The 22,776-nt window shown below is 39.5% G+C and overlaps 1 protein-coding gene across 1 annotated transcript in view; it reads right to left on the minus strand.

The window, feature by feature from the left end:
- The window catches only part of LOC106871490 (uncharacterized), a 61,184-nt gene that overhangs the window by 12,636 nt on the left and 25,772 nt on the right, over positions 1-22,776 (minus strand). Inside the window, exons 3-5 of the mRNA XM_052971006.2 lie at positions 21,164-21,258; positions 17,585-17,803; positions 12,681-12,750 (exon numbers count right to left, since the gene is read on the minus strand). Of these exons, the coding sequence (XP_052826966.1) occupies positions 12,681-12,750; positions 17,585-17,803; positions 21,164-21,258 (384 nt within the window). The remainder of the gene's footprint in view (positions 1-12,680; positions 12,751-17,584; positions 17,804-21,163; positions 21,259-22,776) is intronic.

The raw sequence follows: 22,776 nt of genomic DNA on the forward strand, positions 1-22,776 counted from the left end.
AAAGATAGAAGAACCCTTTGTTGCTAAAGGCAACTATTGATTAAATGGCTTCCAGCTACAGGCAAGATCTTCAGATTAGATTACTACAAGCATTATTTATAATGACAATCAGAAGTATGAATGTGTGGTTAAGTAGTTCACCTTGCAATATCAAGTAGTTCTGGGTTCAATCCCACTGGGCAAACCTTGAGCAAGTGTTTTCAACTTTAGCTTTGGATTGATGGGACATATTAATTGAATTTATCATCATCATCCTCATCATCTATTAACTGCCTTCCATACTGGCATGGGTTGGACGGTTCAACAGGAGCTGGCAAGCCAGAGGACTGAGTCAATTGCCACCATCTGTTTTGTCATGATTTTTATGGCCAGATGCCTTTCCTACTACCAACCATTTTACAGAGTGGACCAATTAGGTTGACAAACTGTGCAGAAGCTTCCTGGATATACAATGACCAAATTTCACTGCCGGACACTCAGTGCTATTAAACACTTATAAGAATTTAGAGCAGGTCCCTAGTTCAAGGGCAACCCAGGAGTTATAGTTTCTGCTTCTCTGTTCTCTACCAATCTTGGAATTCTTACAAAGGTCTTTCCTCTGACTCAGTCATTAACAAAAGGTAAAGTCCACAATGGAATATTACTCTCATATGTGAGATGGCACTACTGTTATACACAGACATATTCTAGCTTTTGACTCACAGATTTGTTGTCTTCTCTTTTTACTGCTATTATAATGACCACTGCTCCTCAGAGCTGGTTGGGCCCATGTCACTTTTACCCAGGAATTCCCAGCCCACTTGTTTCTCCTCAAGGATTCATTCCCTGCTTATGTTTTCCCCCCACAGGTGTTGACTGAGGAACATTAATGGCATCAGTCTCACTGGTCGGTGAAAGCTATAGACATTGCCCCCACCTGAACTTGGTTGCTGCTGGTATTATAAAACCTTTGTTGTTCATCTTTTATATTCTCAGTCCTAATGGGATATAACTTTAATTTCATCATCATCGTTTAACGTCCGCTTTCCATGCTAGCATGGGTTGGACGATTTGACTGAGGACTAGTGAACCAGATGGCTACACCAGACTCCAATTTGATTTGGCAGAGCTTCTACAGCTGGATGCCCTTCCTAACGCCAACCACTCTGAGAATGTAGTGGGTGCTTTTACATGCCACAGGCACGAAGGCCAGTCAGGCGGTACTGGCAATGGCCACGCTTAAAATGGTGTATTTTACGTGCCACCTGCACAAGAGCCAGTCCAGCGGCACTGGCAACGATCTCGCTCGAATGTCTTTACACGTGCCAGGAAGGCAATGCTGAGCACAGGTGCCAGGAAGGTGATGCTGAGCACAGGTGCCGTCACCATTTCGCTTTTCATCCCACTTAAATTCTACAAAACCATACTGTTACACTAACATGCTAAATAGGAAAAAGAACACTTTAATCCACTACACATGGAATATGTTTGTGGGTTAAAGAGGTCCTTAGTCCTGTCTATACATCATTGCATAGATATGCAATGTTCACATCCAATGCTGTTGGCTAAATTCTTTCAAATTTTGAAACATGTGCAATTCTGAGACTGATTTTAGCAGGCCACATTCTACAAACCTTATGTGCATATCCTTTCTAAATACAAAATACCAGCTAAAAGTTTAGCAATCACAGTCTTCTTGAAGTCAGTAAGGTAGGTTTAATGAAATTTCTGCACAGAGAATCCTGTTATTTATGACAAATTATTGAACATTCTAACAGAAACAGGAACTAACACAATATTTATTGATAATAGAGAAATGGATAAAGATGAGGAGCTGATGGTGGTGGTGATGAAGTGTGAATGTGGATTAAGATGGTACGTGTAGTGGTAGAAAAGATGGTGAATAGGAGAATAGGATGGTGGTGAAGACGGTGAACAAAAAGGAAGGGAAAAGGAAAGTATTAATGGTGAAGATGTCGATCAGTGTTTCTCCACCATTTTTTACCTAGGGACCTCTTTGATCCCTATTTTACTCAGTCAGGGATAGAGGTACGGGTCCTCATAGCCATTTGATGTCTAAAAACTCCTATTATACTTTTAGGATTAAATATTAGGAATATTCCCTCCTCTGTTAGGAGGCACAAGCACTTACCTACACATGTACACACACGACAGAAACTTCCTATCAAATTCAATCACAAAGCCTTGGTCGACCCAAGGCTATAACAGAAGACACTTACCCAAGGTTCTACATAGTGGGACTGAACCCAAAACCAGGTGGCTGGGAAGCAAGCTTCCTGACCACACAGCCATGCCTGTATATGAAAATGCTTAAATATTTTGTGTATTGTAGAAATATAACCAATTTATTGCACATAAATTTTAACAACAAAACTTTATATGCCCCACCCAAGGACCATATGGACCCTGGTTAAGAACCACTGATATAAATGATGGTGATGGTATTGATAATGACAAAATGTGGGTAAAGTTGTCAGTGGTGAAGACAATGAGTAGGCAAGCAGAGGAAAGTGGATTTCTTATTTTTATATAAATATTGAATTAGTCAGTTTCAGACAATATCACAACATCGTTTCTTACTAAGACACATTTGTGCTACAATATGTGTGTTTGCATACACACACGAGAGAGAGGGAAGAAGAGATGGAAAGAGAGAGGGAAGGAGAAAGTGAGGGAGAGAAAGAGGAGAGAGAGAGAGGTAAAGAGAGAGAGAGAGGTAAAGAGAGAGAGAGAGGTAAAGAGAGAGAGAGAGGTAAAGAGAGAGAGGGAGGGGTGGGGGGAAAGATAGTGGATCCATAGCTAAGTATGAACAGGTGCTGTAAGCACAGTGACAAATTCCACTTATTGATGAAAGACAAACATAAATGGGGAAAAGAATACCAGGAGGTGGCAGTTCACCGTGGAAGAAAGATTGGTAAATGCATTTAAAGAGTAACAAGGGGAAACACACACACACAGAGTCTAAATGACCACTTCTACAGCAGCCATGATGGCTTCAGCAGAAAAAACAAAATCAACAACAAAGAAACCTAACAAATACAAATAAAACAGAACCTGCTAGAAGACAGCTTTATTGGAATATTCTTATGCCAGAAAAGCTAAGTATGTATGAGTGTACCAAGCATGCAAACATAAAAATGGCCATTGTTCTAGTAATAATACTTATAAAATAATAAAGCTGAAGATAGGTTTAGACAAGCTCAAAACAGAAGAAACATAGTGAATTACAAAAGATAAATATATAGGGAGAAGGAAAGAAAAGGGTCAGTGCTTGTGATATATATATATATATATATATATATATATATATATATATATATATATATACGTGTGTGTACAAATGTACATCTAAGCATATATTTATATATGAGTATATGTGTGTGTGTGTGCATATATATATATACACATATATGAGATATGAGTTGGTATAAGGTAAACTGCTATATTTAATTTCAAGATTTCCCACAGTGAGGTAGAAGAAACGAGGAAATGGTAATAGGTGGTGGCGATGATGGTGGTGGTAATGGTGTTGGTGGGGGGCTCCGTGGGTGGGTGGGTGAGGGAGCAAGTTTGGACACCTCACTGTAATATTTATCCTCACTCACCAAGGACTGCCAGCTGGGAAGTGAGAGAGTGAAGAGGACAATGCCATTAGATTAATTACATTAATAACAATTGGCTTTTCATTACGGAATATAAGCAAACAATAGAACAGGAATGGAGAGAGAGAAAGAGAGAGTTGAGTAGTGAACAATGTGGGGAAACCCCACCAAGTACAAGGGTAGATATAGGAGAGAAAGAATGGAGTGAATTATTTGAATCTTTGTATTGAATGTGATCTACATAGGAGTTGGTGAAAAAGTAGTCAGTTTCTGATAACCAAATTTCCACTCACAAGGAAATGGTTGACAATCATCATCATCAACAGCATCGTTTAATGTCTGCCTTCCATGCTGGCATGGGCGGGATGGTTTTCCAGGAGCCTGCACCAGATTTCTTTAACTGTTTTGGCAGGACTTTTACAGCTGGATGCTCTTCCTAACACCAACCACTCGGCAATGTGTGGTGAAAATAAAAGATTGAACCTGAAACCACATGGTTAGGAAGCAAGCTTCTTAACCACACAACCATAGATATGGAGGAAGTCATCAACACCAGACATCCATCCACCACCACCACCACCATTATCCTAACACCAACCACACCGCACAGTGGACTGAGTACTTTTTACATGGCACCAGCACAGGCGAGGTTGTACATTGACTCATTGAGTATGACTTTCAACACACACACACACACACACACAAAGTTTGCAAATCCAGTACCCAAGATACACTTTCAGTTGCTTACCTATTATCTCTGGAGCAACAGGATACATACCAACCTGTCTGGCCCCAAGTTATACTTGGGATTTTGGGGAAAGAATGCAAATCTTTAATTCAGACGCTACAAATGATCATGATATCTGGAACTATAAAAATTTGCAAGATCTTCTTAAGATTCAACGAATGATGAACAAAACAAGATGCTTTCCTTCACATCCTTGCTACCAAAGAGGTGGCTGGTCAGAATTTACTCTAAATTAAAAAAAGAGAAGCCAGCCACACACACACACACACACATGCATGTGTGTGCTAGATGAAAGACAAAATGTTCAACAGAGAAAATATTACTTCATCATGACCTTAGCCATGATGACTAAAGATAAACTAAAGAACTCCAGAAAAATATCAGAGTCTTTGACAATTTTTGAGTGACAAAGTTCACCTTATTCAGGGTGTGAGAATTTAAAAATAGATTAGTGTGCTCATTAGTTCATCACACCAAGTCCAACTATCTCCATGGAGAAAGTGGAAATAGTAGTAGCAGTAGTCAGTTTTATTGAATAATGACTTTAGTTTATGTAATTGTTGTTTAGCTTCAAATCAGTTTTGAACCAGTAGACCTTTGACCACCCTGTGTCAAATCTAAATAAATGGGTTGGTGGAGTAGGGCTGACACAGAAATCTTGTTGCTGTAAAGTCAGAAGATGAATAAGGATAATGCTTTCCATGCTAACATGGGTTAGATGGTTTGGCAGGAGTCAGCTAACCTGAGGACTGTGCTGCTAAATCTCAGTGTCTGCTTTGGCATTGTTTCAATGGCTGGATGGTCTTCCTAATGCCAACCACTTTTACAGAGTATACTGTTACTTTTCACATAGCACCAGCACATCTAAGTTCAAAATAGGATTGTAAAAAGATGGTTTGAGATGCAAATGAGATCCCAATATTTAGAAATATTAGCTATAGTGTGTTGGCTAATAATGTGTGTAAAAGAGCCATTTCCTGCCATGCATTGTTGTGCATATGACCTAGATATACCATCTCATACTGCTGGTCAAGTAAGCCCACCTATGATCGAAGGTGTTTTTGTGTTGACCATCCTATATTTTTATTTTTCAGGCATTGTGTATAAGGAACACCTATTATCCAAGGTGGTTTTATTTTTGTAGGAAAGTAATGTTATCTGAGTGGGATTTGACTGCTATTTCTAACAGGTCAATTGCCCACATAGAGGCACCCTTTACAAGAATGGGTTGCTAACTAAAAAGCTTTCTTTTTTTTTTCTTTTTTGCTCCCCATGAGGAGAGTTTAACTTGATATGAGTTAATGACATCAATTTTACAATGCTCACAGTAAACAACACATTGTGGTACTCAATTACAAAAGAGGTGAACTCGGTCATTCATTGTTCAGTGGTTTGGACTCAATAGTTTTCTCGAGTTCTTTAGTTTGTTTTTGTCACTATGGTTAAAGACCATGTTGAAGCACTGTCTTGTATGTCTATTGTGCTGTCTGTATGTATATATTAAGGGGTCTATTGTTTCATTGAGTATTTTTTTTATATAACATTTCTAGATAGTGGCTAAATAAATTGAAATAAGTGACTCTGCTTTGTTTGTAGTCTTTTTCAGATAGCTGATTCTCATCATCATCATCACCATAGTTTAACGTCCACCTTCCATGCTGGCATGGATGCGCCAGACTTTTTTGGCATGATTTTTACGGCTAGGAGCCCTTCCTAACACCAACCACCCAGGAAGAGTGGACTGAGTGCTTTTTATATGGTACTGTTAAAAAAACAAATGCATCTAGGTGGAGATGTAATATGATGTCATGTATTGAAAGAGAAGTGCTTTCTGATGGTAGTGGCCAGCACTTGAGAAAAGTTAGAATTCCTAAGAGATGGCAGTAAAAGCAGGCCTCAGAAAATTACATCTCTTTGATAAGATGATGCAAGACAATTTAATGGAAAGATGTTGTATTCATAAAGGTGTCCTCTAATTGATGACATGTAAAATGAATATTAAATCAATAAAGATGATGAAATACATGTGAACAAAGTTCAGAGAGGACTTAACAAAACAGCCTCTGTATCTTCACTTGACTTGCTAGAAATAGCTGACAAATCTCCCTCAAATCACATTCTACGTTGAATAATGAAGTCCCAGTGATACTAATCTGAACAAAAGATAAGCTAGTGAAAGCCAGAATGTCTTTGATCATGGGTCAACAGGTCCAAGGTTGAATAAAAGTTAAATAAAAGCAAGGACTGAAGCCTTTATCAAATAATAACAGGGTCCTTAATTACCCATAACTAATTATATAATGCAAATTCCTGTTTTAAATCAAGACCTTTCATTAAAACTTTCATGTTAATCTTTATTCTAAACATCAGCTTAATAACAACAGTTAATTCACTAAATACTTCATTATTTTCAAAATTAATTGGAACAAAGGCAGTGTATTTCAATAGAAACATAGTAACAAAAGATTTCATCCTTTGAACTCCTGATATGTTTTTAGTAGGCATGATTTTGAGTTCCAGGGGAAGAAAAAAAAGTGGGTGGCCACATGGGTTTGCATTTATGGTTCACTAATTGGCAGAAACCTATTTCAGCTGTCAGCACAAAACCATGTGGCTGTCTGCTCCTGTACTTCCTAGGGGTATAATCAAATGAAATTGCATACTTACAGGCTCAAAGAGTTAAGACTAAATCATAAAAAGAGACCAAATTAATCAGATAATCATCTTTATGTATTTCCACTCAGAGAAAGGCACTATGACTTTATTCCCCTTATATTAGGAATGCTTAGGAAAGTAACTTAGGCTAAGAACTCACTTAGCTTTGTCATGAGCCCCATGACTCATAAGGCTAGAACTTAAACTGGTTTACATGACACATAAGTAACTGAGATTACAACTCCACTTCCTCCTGGATAGAATGCAAGGTATTGCAGAGTTAACTTTTCAGCTATTGCTGTAACTCATGGCTGAGCGTATTGGAACAACACGGAAAGAGGTGTTTCGCTCAAGAACACAATGCACAAGGCTAGGAATTGAAATCATGATCGTAAGACCAGGAGTGCAACACCCTAATCACTAGGTTATGTGCCTTGGTGGGCTAAGAACATTTAGCCTTTTCAGATGTGATGAAAGCAAAGTATTGTAGCTTGCTTGAAACATTGTGATACAGAAATAAAATACTAAAACAATGAAAGCAGAGAGATTCTTAGAATGCAAAAAAGGAAAGTTCAGCGACCTTTAAATATTTAAGGCACAAAAGCTCATCATCAGAAGTAAATGGAGTAAAGAAACATGAGTTTATACAGATCAGGCCTGCAAGAGTAATTTCAATATTTCAGTGTTGGGCTAACATACAAAGAATATCTGTGTCTCCATCAGAAGATAATTCTATATGTCAATTAACCCTTTAGTATGTAAACTTGCCATATCCGGCCCAATTAATCTACCTGTTTGTGTTCAAACAAGCCATGTCCAGCATCTCACACCTACCCTACAGTGTCATTCTAAAACTCACACCATTGAAATCTCAAAGTTATGAGGTAATGTATGATTAATTAAAAACACTATGAATTATATTTGATAGAGAAAGCTGAATGCTAAAGAGTTGAATAAGGATAAAAGAAGGGTTGTAGTTGGACCTTTTGATTGTAGAAAAGTGTTCACATTCTACTTCCAGAAGGTCCTCTATATAAATAGTAACAGTGCGATGGCAGATCAAATAAAAAGCAAAAATTCATGTGAGAGTCAAAGAACTGCAAATCGATATTTTTAATTGGGATGGGTAGGGCAAAAATAATTACAATATTTGTTACTATGTCCTTGAAAACTTCCATGCTTCCTGAAATTAGCCAACAGTATACCTGATGTCTCCCACCTTTTTTCTTCTTTTTTTAATGACTCATTCACTATTCACTTCCTGTACATTATTCCATGTACTGTTCATGCACTTTTGGCTACTTATTCTGATGAGTTATAGTGTACCAGAGCACTGTATACAATAAATTCTTTTATTTGTTTCAGTCATGTGACTGCTGCCATGCTGGAGCACCACCTTTAGTCGAGCAAACTGACCCCTAGGACTTATTCTTTGTAAGCCCAATACTTAGTCTATCGGTCTCTTTGCTGAACTGCTAAGTTACAGGGATGTAAACACACTAGCACTGGTTTTCAAGTGATGTTAGGGGGACAAACAGACACTAACACACACACACACACACACACACATATATATATATATATATATATATATATATATATATACTGTTGTGCCTGGGGAGAGTCATTTTCTTTTTGTGCCTTATAATTTAAGTCAAGACTATTGAAAAGGTTGCAAGACGCAACGAAAATTTTAGGAAAATAAAAATAAGGAATAAGTGGAAATTTGACCAGTGAATGTGTTAAATTATAAGGCACAAAAAGGAAATGACTCTCCCCAGACACAACAGAGCATGCTTCAACACATGATCTCACATAAAGAATCTTGCAAATCAAATCCAAAAACGAAATATATATATATATAATGACGGGCTTCCTTTGGTTTCCATCTACCAAATCCACTCACAAGGCTTTGGTTGGCCCGATGCTATAGAAGACACTTTCACAAGGTGCCACGCAGTAGGACTGAACCTGAAACCATGTAGTTCGTAAGCAAGCTACTTTACCACACAGTCACTCCAGTTGCGTACTGGGGTTGATCTAATCGACTGCCCCCCCACTCCCCCCAAATTATTTTTCAATATTAGCTAAGTATGTTTGATTCTTAATCCTGTAATTCATTATAAGTTACATTCACTAACAACAATAGGGGCGATAAGCTGATAGGTTTGCTAAAGGTTAGGGTCGATGTTACCAGAGAAATCAAGTTTCTAGGTGAACCAGTCGGCTTCACACACCAAGGGAGGTAACTCTGCACCTTAGCTTAACATTTTGACTTGGTTGTGTGTGCGCGCGTTGCCAGTCTAGATCCATCAGACAGACACAGCTAGTGAACCAACGAAGATGCTGCCACGCAGTCTTTCAACTTGTTAGATATAGCAACCGTATAACTTAGTTAGGAAGAGCTTGATAATCAAATTTATGAATTCACAATGATTAACTGAAACAGAATAAGTGAAAGCTATTGTCATTAACCCTTTTGATACTAACACACCTGAAACTGTCCCTGGGTCTATGGTAAAAACTTCCTGTTTGAAATTGATATAACTAAAGGGCGTAGCTGTGTGGTTAGAAGCTTGCTTCCCAACCACACGGTTCTGGGTTCAGTCCCACTGTATAGCATCTCGGGTTGACCAAAGCCTCCAGTGGATTTGGTAGACAGAAACTGAAAAGAAATCCCAGCGTATATATCTATATGTGTGTGTGTTTGTGCGTGTGTGATTATTTGTCCTCCACCACTGCTTGACAACCGGTGTTGGTGTGTTTACATTCCTGTAACTTAGCAGTTCAAAAAAGAGACCAATAGAATAAGCACCAGGCTGTAAAAAAGGTCCTGGGGTTGATTTGTTTGACTAAAACTCTTTAAGGCTGTGCCCCAACATGGCCACAGTCAAATGACTGTGAAAATCTCATGTTCATTTACATTAAAAACTAACGACAAGATTATTTTATTAATTACTTCATTATTTATTCATTATGACAGAGTGTAAGAGCCCCGAGAAAAAAGTTGGACATAAGAAGCATCAGATGTGGTGTGAGATGACTGTGCTGGTATGGTCATGTGTTGTGTATGGATGAGGACAGCTATGTGAAGAAGTGTCACACCCTAGCAGTAGAAGGAACCCGTGGAAGAGGTAGAAGAGGAAGACATGGGATGAGGTGGTGAAGCATGACCTTCGAATGCTGGGCCTCACAGAGCCAATGACAAACAACCGAGACCTTTAGAGATACGCTGTAATTGAGAAGACCCGGCAAGTCAAGTGAGATCGTAGCTGTGGTCGATGCCAGTGTCACATAACTGACCCGTTTAAAAGTACCCTTCAATCAATGAGTAATATGCTGTGCTTGAGAAGACCTGTTGAGTCAAGTGAAATTGTAGTCGAGGCCAATGCCATGTAAAAATAAAGGCAGTGCATTTCAGAAATATGGTAAGAAAAGGTTTGATGCACCACATGTAAAAGTAATGTTAACTGAAACTGAAATCAATGCAGCTGGAGCTGAGTCCGAGGTGTATACTCACACGGAGCCACGTAAGTATATTCTCAGTATTTAGTCACTTAAACATTGGGAACTGTTTATACAATTATAATGATTCTGTTAAAATACTCTATAGTGCAGGTCGTGTGTGCGTGTTTGTGTATATGCATGTGTAAGAGAGAGAGAGGGAGAGAATTGGAGAGAGAGGGAGAGAAGTGGAGAGAGAGAGAGAGGGAGAGAAGTGGAGAGAGAGAGAGAGGGAGAGAAGTGGAGGGAGAGAGAGAGAGAGAGAGAGAGAGAGATAACGAGATGAGAACATTATGTTAGCAGTAGATTGATATTCACAAGATTAAAAAGGTTGGCTGATATTGAAGAACTGCAATTATCTATTGAAATTCTACAAAAATGCACAAAGAAATTTTATCTTAATACCTGCGACACCAGTCCATGTTGTTTACACTTCTTTGATATAGTTGCCATAGATATTAATAAAATACTTCAATAGCCAAAAAAAAAAAAAAAAGTGCAATGGCCGAGCAAGATTTTTTGAGGAAGACTGGTAGCTGGCCATGCATGCAAGTCTTAGTATATGTTTGTGTCTGTGTGTATCCTTGTCTAGATATCACATCATCATCATCATTGAACATCCGCTTTCCATGCTGGCATCAGTTTGACTGAAAACTGGTAAGGCCAGGGAGCTGCACCAGGTTCCAGATTGATTTGGCTTGGTTTCTATGGCTGGATGCCCTTCCTAATGCCAACCACTCCAAGAGTGTAATGGGTGCTTTTTACGTGTCACTGGCATAGGTACAATTTACATGACATTGGCAACAGCCACAACTATGATTTCACTTGACTTGACAAATTTTCTCAAGCACAGCATATTGCCAAAGGACTTGGTCACTTATTGCCTCTGTGGTAAAGGAACATCATCATCATATAAGTTATGTTTGTTTCCAGCCTTCCACGAAAAACATGTCTGGCCATTGGGAAATATTACCTTCTTGGAAACAGGCAAGGGTTGGTGATAGGGAGAGCATCCAGCTGTAGAAAATCTGCCTCAATAAATTCTGCCTGATCCACACAAGCACGCAAAAGTGGACGTTAAATGATGATGGTAATCTGCCTTCATAGCTCCTCAATATCTACAAGTTCAGCAGGACTTTAAACAGTGTCCGAGTACTACCCATGCTGGTGTCATGTAAAAAACACCAACCACTTTACAGAGTAGACTGGGTGCTTTTCACACATCACCGTATATATATATATATATATATATATATATATATATACACACACACACACACACACATTGTATTAAAGAATAACAAATCTGTACTTTACGAAAAGTACTGAGTAATTCTACAATTTAATGTAAAATTGTTATATCATAAACACAAACATTTATGGGAGAGGTAGACCCAGGAAGACATGGGATGAGGTGGTGAAGCATGACCTTTGAATATTGGGCTTCACAGAAGCAATGACAAGCAACTGAGACCTTTGGAGATATGCCGTGCTCATTGAGAAGACCCAGTAAGCCAAGTGAGATGATAGTTGTGGCTGATGCCAGTGTTGCATAACTGGCCTGTTTAAAAGCACCCTTCAATCAATGGGCAATATGCCATGCTTGTGAAGAACTGTTGAACAGAGTGAAATTATAGTCGAGGCCGATGCCAGTGCTGCCTGACTGGCACCCGTGCCAGTGGCACACAACATTCTTGGAGTGGTTGGTGTCAGGAAGGGCATCCAGCAGTAGAAACCTTGCCAAATCAGATTGGAGCCTGGTGCAACCTCCCAGCTTGCCAGTTCTCAGTCAAACTGTCTAACCCATGCCAGCATGGAAAGTGGACGTTAAACGACAATGATGATGATGATTTACACACACAATAGGCTTCTTTCAGTTTCTATCTACTAAATCGCTTCACAAAGCTTTGGTCAACCCAGGACTATTGTAGAAGACTTGCTCAAAGTGGCACATAGTTGAAGTGAACCTGAAACTAGGTGGTTGGAAAGCAAACTTCAACTTCTTACCACACTGCTACACTTGTGCCTAATTATTTTTGTTGTTGCCGGAAGGAATTATGGAGAATTAGAGAGAATTATTAGTAAGGAAAAGAAAATCAAAACAAACATTTGTTATAATGTAATCAAATGTGCTAAGAGTTATCTGGAAAATGTAAAGTTTTCTTTCTTACCCGATCAACAACATGCTTGTAAATGAAACCATCCGAATTAAGGAACAGAGTGGATATGCCTTCAAAAAACCTGGAAATAAATTTAAGAGAAAATTGAATGAAAATATCGATATATTCACCCATTTATATAACAAATAAGCCAATGAAGGAGGCTCTATGTGGTCATTAGAAATAGTAGCCTGATTTCCCTCAAACCAAACTGAAAGATACATTGGGTAGTGTAGTCCTAGATAACTCTCAACCCTTTAGCATTCAGATAACGCTTATTTATTCACATTGTTTTAAATTAATCATCATTAGTTAACATCTGTTTTCCATGCTGGCATGGGTTGGATGGTGTGATTGGAGCTGGGCAGCTGCCTGGGCTTCATGTCTTTTGGCATGGTTTCTACGGCTGGATGCCTGTCTTAATGCCAACCACTTTGAATAGTGTACTGGGTGCTTTTATGCTGCACTGGTATGGATGCTTTTTACATGACACCAGCACCCATCAGCCCACAATATTAAGATTGCTCAGCCGAAGGAGGAGGCAGGTGACATATCTGTATGCAAGGACAACAAGATTTTACATAGCTTGACATACCTTCTCAAGCACAGTAAACTGCCAGAAGTCCGAGTCCCTTGTCATCCCTTCAATGAGGCAAAAAATCTAAAGATCCTTTCTCACTATTTCATGACACATCTTCCTGGATCTACCCCTTCCACACATTCCCTCCACAATTAGAAACTGGTACTTCTTGATATACCTGTCTCCATTCATGCATATTCAATGTGTTATCTTGTATCTTCAAGATTTCAACGATGTGATTGTTTATTTTTAGAATGATATTTTAGGGTAGGTGTGAGGGGCTGGATCTGGTCACTTTGAATGTAAAACAGGTCGAATATATGAGCCAGATACGGCCAGTTTAAATGCTAAAGGGTTACAGATGAGAGAGTTATACTTGGAATGCTTTTGATTGTAAGTTTGTGCAAATCAAGGGTGGCATAGGACTAAACAAATAATACTATCCAACAGAGATTGCACAGAAAATAGGACAAGTTTGTTATAGCAAAAGACACTTGCCCAAGATGTAATGCTGGTGTTTTCTACTACAGTTGAAGCTCGAATTTCCAAGCTAGGAGGCGTGTTGTATTTTTAAGCAAAACACTTCATTTCACTCCACAACAGCTAGGTGGGTGGGTGGAAAGTACAATAAACTGATGTCTTGTACTTGGTTGCTTATATGCCATGGAAACTGGAATAAGCTCTAGACCTAATGAGCCATTAAGGTTCACAACAGATTTAAGGCTGCTACTATAGCAGTGGGGGAAGGAAGGGAGGGGAGGTATTTACATGACTGAATCTGTATTTCCCTAAATCAGTCGAAAGGATGAATTTTCAGGTTATTAAGACCTTTTAAGCATTCAAGCAAACAGAAGTCTGTTTGGATGTGGTCTGGAGTGGTGATTGATACACAACTTTTTCTCAAAAGATGCTGATGAAAGTGGTCTACAGAGTTCATGAGGAAAACTTGATGGATGACTAAATGCAAATTTACTTTGAATTGTATTAAGCAACAACAGGACATAAAAGGCTGGTAGAGTCAGAGAAAATGCTTAGTGGCATTTCTTTGGCACTCTATGTTCTGAGTTCGAATCCTGCAGTAGCCAACTTTGCATTTCCTCCCTTCAAGGTTGAAAAAATAAAGCATTAGTCACAAAATATTTGGCTTGATGTAATTTACTTTTTCCCTCCCCTCAAGATAGTAGGCCTTGAACCCTGCAAATGACAGTTCCTTGTTCAGGAAGTATGCTATGATCTTGGTCACTTTTATGCCAGGGAAACAGGGTCACCAGCCTTATGAAACTTAAGGCTTGGAAAAAGGGGACAAAAAAAAGAAAAAAGGACATAAAACTTGTGGATGACAAAAACTTTAGTATGTACCACTGATCCACCTGGACTAATGTTATGCACTGCAGGTCTAAATGGTTTCATTATGTAGTACTGGCACAGCTCATTGTAAGATGTATTTGTGCTTGGCAGAAGGTTAACAACTGTTTAAAGAAGTTTCTGGTCCTCTTTCAGAGGCTGTTTTTGGCTCTATTGTAAGATATTTATCTACAAAGAGGGTCCGTGACTAAGTTCGAATAATTCAGCTGTTATATGAAAGGAGACTAAGTTCAATAATGTGCAGCAAAATATTAAGTTTTTAATCAATTGTAATATTTAAAAAAAAAATAACTTAAAAACACGAGAGAGAGAGAGAGAGAGAGAGAGAGAGAGAGAGAAAGAGAGTGGGGGTTGAAGCACAACTCGTTTTGAAACAAAATTTTCTGATAAAAATGTTAAGTCTTCTATATTTTGATTTAAAGAATTTCCGTTGCAGTTCATAACTCCATAACTGAAACTTTTAGCTTCTCCGTCAGATACAGACACACACATAAACAAGAAGAAACGAGGAACAACAATTTAAAATCTGAAAGGAGATAGCGCACAATTGGTAACACTATTAGTTGTCTCCCTTGAAATAAAAAAAAAATTATGCCACTATTTAAAGAATAGTTATCGTTCTTTAACCAAATAGCAAGGTCTGCAATCGCTTAAAGAAAGCGTAATTGTATGCAATTTTCACCTACGAATCTAATCAAATTAATATTTTCGTTAAATAAATAGAAACATTATGAGCCTATCTCAAGGTAGAAGGTTGAAAATAAATTACAGAACATGATAAATATTATCATACGGAAAATCCGAAGATTACTATATACATAACTCGCTCAATAGTGTTTTTTTTGTTTTCTCCGCTACTGGATACAATCCCAGTCGGAACACTTGAGATGAACTTATCTCAACTCGCGTCACCCAGTACTAAACAATTCTTCGTTCTGAGTACTTAGTTCCGATAGAATATCATTTATTTGCCATACAACTCCAACCGATAAACAATAATATCATTATCTTTATATCAATGAAGGCAGCAAGCTGGCAGAATCGTTAGTGTGCCAGACAAAATGCGTGCCATGCCGCTGAGGTAGACTTTGTCTTTCATCTTCCAGGGCCGATTAAATAAGTAAGTTGAGCGCTGGAGTCGATGTAATTAAGTTTCCAGTCCCCTCTCAATTGGTTGCCATGTGCTATAAATTAGAAAGAAGGCAGTAAAAGGCAGCGAGCTAGCAGAATCGTTAGCACATCAGGCAAAATGTTTAGCAGCATTTTATCTGTTCTGAGTTCAAATTTTGCTAATGTTGACTTTGCCTTTCAGAGAGTTGGCAGAATCATTAGAACAATGTACTGGCTCTTCATATTCATCATCATTATCATTTAACATCCGTTTTCCATGTTGGCATGGGTTGGACGGTTTGACCAGCTGAAGGGCTGTTCAGGCTCCATGTCTGTTTTGGCAAGGTTTCTATGGCTGGATGCGCTTCCTAATGCTAACCACTCTATAGAGAACAACATTTAGACAAAACTACTTTACCTCAACTGGTCCAGATCTCTTTAATATTATGCCAAAATATGTCAAAATGGAAACGGATCCCATAAAATTCAAAAGTTCTCTAGACAAATTCCTCCAAAATATTCTGGACCAACCTCCTATACCAGGATATATCTCCAACAATAACTCTTTGCTAGAGTGCACCATGGTGCCCCATATACGATTAAAACATTTCACCAGGTGGTGCTATTAAGTTAGACATGGCCTGGGCCTATACTGGTCGAAACCTATCAAAATTATTATACCTGGCTACGACTCACTCAGCAAGAACTTCCTACTCGAATAGACTATGATACCACAAAACTTGACTTAAAAAAGGATTTAGCTAATCCTATCAGGTGGTGCTATTAAGTTAGACATGGCCTGGACCAATCTTTGGTTGAAACATATCTAAGTTATGTACTGGGTGCTTCTTTGCAGCACCAGCATGGGTGCTTTTCGTGTGGTACATTATGATTTCAACCAAATTCAACTTCTGCGTTTCATCCTTCTGGGGTTTGAGAGGATTTGGTAAACAGAATACAATGGCACTGAAATGCATAAGACCAGGGACCACATGTGAATTTGTATTCTCACTGAAACTCTGAAGATGAATTATACACCTCAACAATGAATGACAACTACATCTATGGTGTCCATGCTATACAACATGCTTGCTCTCTCAGTGGGGCATTTATCAAATTTACAAACTGGATGTTTGGGCTGCTGGCAGAAGCATTACTTTGACTGTTGGATGGGGGTCATCATTTGTGAAGAACATGGTGAAGTTGTTGGTCGGAGCGGGCTCAACTGTCCCCAGGTGAATGCCACTGTAAGTACAAGTGTCTTCCTTACCACACAGTCACATTGGTGCTGGTCAATCTTTCAAAAAAAAAAAACAGAAAAAACCCAAACCTTGCTCAGGCCTGTACAGACAGATGCAAACACATGGCTGACCCTAACTGAAAGAGACCTCAGAACAGTAGCCTTACAATGTAAGGGTGCCTACAATGCTATGGACATTACTCCATATTACTCAGATTAATGATTAAAAAGAAAATACATCATCATCATTGTCGTTTAACGTCCGCTTTCCATGCTAGCATGGGTTGGACGATTTGACTGAGGACTGGTGAAACCAGATGGCTACATCAGGCTCCAATCTGATTTGGCAGAGTTTCTACAGCTGGATGCCCTTCCTAACGCCAACCACTCAGAGAGTGTAGTGGGTGCTTTTTACGTGCCACCGGCACGAAGGCCAGTCAGGCGGTACTGGCAATGGCCACGCTCAAAATGGTGTATTTTGTGTGCCACCCACACAAGAGCCAGTCCAGGGGCACTGGCAACGATCTCGTTCGAAAGTCCTTACACATGCCGCGGGCACAAGTGCCAGAAAGGCAACGCTGGGCACACATAAAAAATAAATTCAAAAAATATTGTACGTACTGGGATTCTGATTTTAATGAGCTGCGATAGGTCCATGGCATAAAATTCCAAATCTGTAATGTTTTCAGCTGTGGTAGGCCACTGACCCGCCAATGCAGACGAATAGAAGCAGTCTCAGGTTTGATTGAAATGTTGAGGATGCTCATTTGAAGGTGGGCATATTTCATATGTGACAGCATTCTCACTTTTACCAACTCCAACATGTAGGCACGAATTCCTCTGAAAAATGAAAAACAGTATTTAGTTTAGTTTTCCCCTCTTAATCTCATCCATCTACATTCTGTTTCATACTGGCATGGAGTGGGTAGATCTGTAATAAACTCGTTCACATGTTTTACTAGACCTCACATGTAATGTCCACTAAGCTTACATGTCTCAGGTCTTTTCTTTCAACTACTGCAGAACCTCTACATGGCTGAATCTCTCTTAGATCACATTCTATATGTTAAATAAAGATACATTAATTAAGATGTAATAACCCTTAAATATATGGGATAGTCATGGTTGGAATGCCTTTGATTGCAGATTTTCTCAATCAGAGCTCCCATGGGGCAAAATAACAACTACATGTAATTCACTCCAGAAATCATCATCACCATCATCATATATAATGTTTGTTTTCCATGCTGGCATGGGTTGGATGGTACGACAGGAGCTGGCAAGCCAGAGAGTTGCATCAGGCTCCAATTGTCTGCTTTGGCATGGTTTCAACAGTTGGATGCCCTACCTAAACCCAACCACATTTCAGAGTGTACTGGGTGCATTTTTTTGATATCAGCACCTGTTCTAGAAAAACAAAAAAGAATTTCATCAAAAACTGGCTATAAGTAGTTGGAAGCTAATAAGATTCAATGTTTGAACTTGATTGCTCAGTGTTATCTTATAGAACTTGCACTTACATCTCCAAGCAGTTGTAACAACCTAATAAAGAATGTCTTTGAGAATGGTTGAAAAAAGACCATTCACAGCTATGGAATGTACATCTTTCTGCACATCTTTCTTCACCGATATGTAAATAGCTTTTAGGATAGAAGAAAATAGGAGGTTAATCTAAAAGGTATCTGTAACCAAACAGATGTGTGCAGCCGTATGCATGTGTAAGTATGATAATGTGCATTGCATGAATGCAAATGTGAGTGAATAGAGAAATAGCAAATATTGTTTTTGAAGATACCTGTGTATTTGAGCAGGTTTGTTTGTTCTGCTTTTCAACACTAGCATGAATTAGATGAATACATTATCAAGGCAATGTTTTACAGTCAGATGCCCTTCTTGTCAATTTTGCAAGCTCAATGCTTAGGAGTGTCAACAAATATTCTCGTTTGTAGCTCAGTGACTTTCATGCAGAGCATAGAATGTAAACACGCATACAGACACATGTATATATATATACAATGAGCTTCTGTACACTTTCCACATGTACTGAATTCACTGCCAACACACTGGTTGGTCTATGGCTACAGTAGAAGACACTCATTCAAGGTGCCATGCAATAAGAATGAAACTAAAACCATACTTTTGAGAAGCAAATTCTTGCCAAGTTACAGAGAGGGTCATAGCCCAACTAATTAGGGAGCGAATCAATTTAGATGAGATGCAGTTTGGGTTCGTGCCAGGTAAAAGCACTACTGATGCCTTATTTCTAGTGAGACAGTTGCAAGAGAAATACCTAGCCAAGGATAAACCTCTGTACCTGGCTTTCGTTGACATGGAGAAAGCCTTTGACAGGGTCCCCCGATCCCTTATCTGGTGGTCAATGAGGAAACTTGGGATAGAAGAATGGCTAGTGAGAGCTGTGCGAGCCATGTACAGAGATGCGGCCAGTAAGGTGAGGGTTGGAAATGAGTACAGCAATGAATTCCGGGTAGAGGTAGGGGTCCACCAAGGTTCCGTCCTCAGCCCCCTATTATTTACCATAGTCCTCCAGGCAATCACAGAGGAGTTCAAGACAGGTTGCCCCTGGGAGCTCCTCTATGCTGATGACCTTGCCCTAATTGCGGAGTCACTATCAGAACTAGAGGAGAAGTTTCAGGTGTGGAAGCAAGGTCTAGAATTGAAGGGCCTTAGAGTCAACCTAGCTAAAACCAAAATCCTAATAAGTAGGAAGGTAGATAAAACACAAACCCCTTCAGGTAGATGGCCCTGCTCAGTATGTAGAAAAGGAGTAGGTAGTAACTCTATAAGATGTACCCGGTGCAAGCTATGGACACATAAGAGGTGCAGCAACATCAAAGGCAGGTTAACTAGCAAGTTAGTTTATGTTTGTGGCAGATGTTCAGGTGCAATAAAGACTGCAAACAAACAGGAAACAACTTCTATCTCATTCCAGGGTGAAAAACTAGAGGTAGTCGATAGCTTCCGCTATCTGGGCGACCAAGTTAGTAGTGGGGGTGGGTGCGCTGAAAGTGTAGCTGCTAGAATAAGAATAGCCTGGGCAAAGTTTAGAGAGCTCTTACCCCTGCTGGCGACAAAGGGACTCTCACTCAGAGTAAAAGGCAGACTGTATGACGCATGCGTACGAACAACCATGCTACATGGCAGTGAAACATGGGCTGTAACTGCTGAGGACATACGTAAGCTCGCAAGGAATGAAGCCAGTATGCTCCGTTGGATGTGTAATGTCAATGTGAATACCCGTCAGAGTGTAAGTATCTTGAGAGAAAAGCTGAACATTAGAAGCATCAGTTGTGGCGTGCAAGAGAGACGATTGCGCTGGTATGGACATGTGGTGAGAATGGAGGAGGATAGCTGCGTGAAAAAGTGCCACACCCTAACAGTTGAGGGAACCCGTGGAAGAGGTAGGCCCAGGAAGACCTGGGCTGAGGTGGTGAGGCAAGACCTTCGTACATTGGGCCTCACCGAGGTGATGACTACGGACCGAGACCTTTGGAAATGGGCTGTGCGTGAGAAGACCCGGCAAGCCAAGTAAGATCGTTGCCAGTGCCCCTGGACTGGTTCTTGTGCGGGTGGCACATGAGATGCACCATTTTGAGCGTGGCCGTTGCCAGTACCGCCTGACTGGCTCCTGTAGGATTTTCGAGCGAGATCGTTGCCAGTGCCCCTGGACTGGCTTGTGCGGGTGGCACATAAAAGACACCATTTCGAGCGTGGCCGTTTTCGTGCGGGTGACACGTAAAAGCACCCACTACACTCTCTGAGTGGTTGGCGTTAGGAAGGGCATCCAGCTGTAGAAACTCTGCCAAATCAGACTGGAGCCTGGTGTTGCCATCCGGTTTCACCAGTCCTCAGTCAAATCGTCCAACCCATGCTAGCATGGAAAGCGGACGTTAAACGATGATGATGATGATGATGATGATGTCCAGCAGAGAGAGAGAGAGAGAGAGAGAGAGAGAGAGAAAGAGAGAGAGAGAGAGAGAGAGTGTTTGTGCATGCATGATAACAAGGTATATAAACCCCAGATGTTTTACAATAACAATACAGAGTCAGTATAAGTTCTTATAACAAACAGACCAAGGTTCTAGTCAAGAGATCCTTATCTTTGGGTGAAGAAGAGAAATGTGTTAGCTAAGAGTTTTTAAACATTTTAGAACATGCGTGTGTGTAAAGCAGTCAACTTACTTGCGGGTGATTTTCCTTCCCCAGAAGTTATTGACAAATACCACATCTGGATGATAGATTCGATAATCATGTGGTTTCTTGAAAAATTGTGGTACCTGGAAATTAAAAGACAATTTAGTTACACAAGGGTACTCAATAGCTTAGAGTGTTCGGACCTAATTAGATTAATAATGATAACTTTGCAAACTGTTTCCTCATCTTGGAAGTATTGGACATGATTCTGTTGAAATTCTCTCCTTTCTTCATCAGCTCGAGGTTCTGAGCTTGGAATCATTATTTTACCAACTGGATCTGAAATTCTGCCAACTGGCATCCAAGTTTGATCCCTAGTTCCAGAACAATCATGTAATCCATATAAAGAGAGGTTGGTTGGTCAGTTGGTTTATTACGTGTTGTTATTGTTCATTCAGTAACATGTAGCTGAAATTCAAATTAAGACTATTGTAATACCACTATGAATGGCTTAAAACCTTGAAAAAGCTAGTTGGCAAGGCAAGTATTTTTCATTGATTAAAAACAAAACAGTTTATAACAATAACTCTCGTAAATTTTCAATATTGTACAGTAAAAAAGCAGCGAGCTAGCAGAAAAGTTAGTGTGCCGGACGAAATGCTTAGCGGTATTTCGTCTGTCTTTACATTCTGAGTTCAAATTCTGCCGAGGTCAACTTTGCCTTTCATTCTTTCGGGGTTCATAAATTAAGTACCAGTTGTGTACTGGGATTGATCTAATCAACTGGCTCTCTCCCTCAGTCCCATTGAAACTTCAAGACTTCTTAAGGCAACTGGAAATCCCATGCAAGATTGATGTCTTGCAAAAAGCAGCTTAATTGGGTACAGCACACATCTTAAGGGAAGTATTATCTGTCTGAGGTTCTTGTTGTGACTTGACAGATGACTAAAGACTCCGGTGCACTTTTACCTACACTGTGTTAGAAAGGAATAATAATAATGATTTTAAATTTTGGCACAAGGCCAGCAATATTGGGGGAGGGGTAAGTCAATTATATTGACCCAGTGATCAACTTGGACTTAGTTTATTGACTCCAAAAGGATGAAAGGCAAAGTCAACCTCAGTGGAATTTGAACTCAGAATGTGAAGACAGACAAAATACTCAAAGCATTTTGCTTGATATACTAATAGTTCTGCCAGCTTACCACCTCAACCTTTTAGCATTCAAATTCTTCTTTCAAATGTAATGTCTTTTCATTCACATTGTTTTTAATTATTTGTGGATTATTTTGTAGCTTTGAAATTCTGATGATGTAATTGTATATTTTTAGAATAGCATTGAAGAGTATGTGATAGGTTGGATCTGGTTAGTTAGAACATAAAACAGATAGCATATTTGGGCCAGACATGGCCAGGTTAAATGCTAAAGGGTTAATAATAATAATAATAATAATCCTTCCATCTATAGGCACAACACCAGCAATTTTAGGGGTGGGGGCTAGTAAATTTCATCGATGTGGCATGGGGAAAGCACCTTTCAAGTGTTGGGCCTCACGGGGGGCAATGTTGAATGACTGAGACCTTTGGCATTATGTTGTGCTTGAGAAGAAGACCCATCAAGCCAAGTGATATCACAGTTGAGGTGGATACCGGTGTCATGT

The sequence above is a fragment of the Octopus bimaculoides genome, chromosome 1 (assembly GCF_046866305.1).
Source record: "Octopus bimaculoides isolate indiv1 chromosome 1, ASM4686630v1, whole genome shotgun sequence".
NCBI classification, from domain to species: domain Eukaryota; kingdom Metazoa; phylum Mollusca; class Cephalopoda; order Octopoda; family Octopodidae; genus Octopus; species Octopus bimaculoides.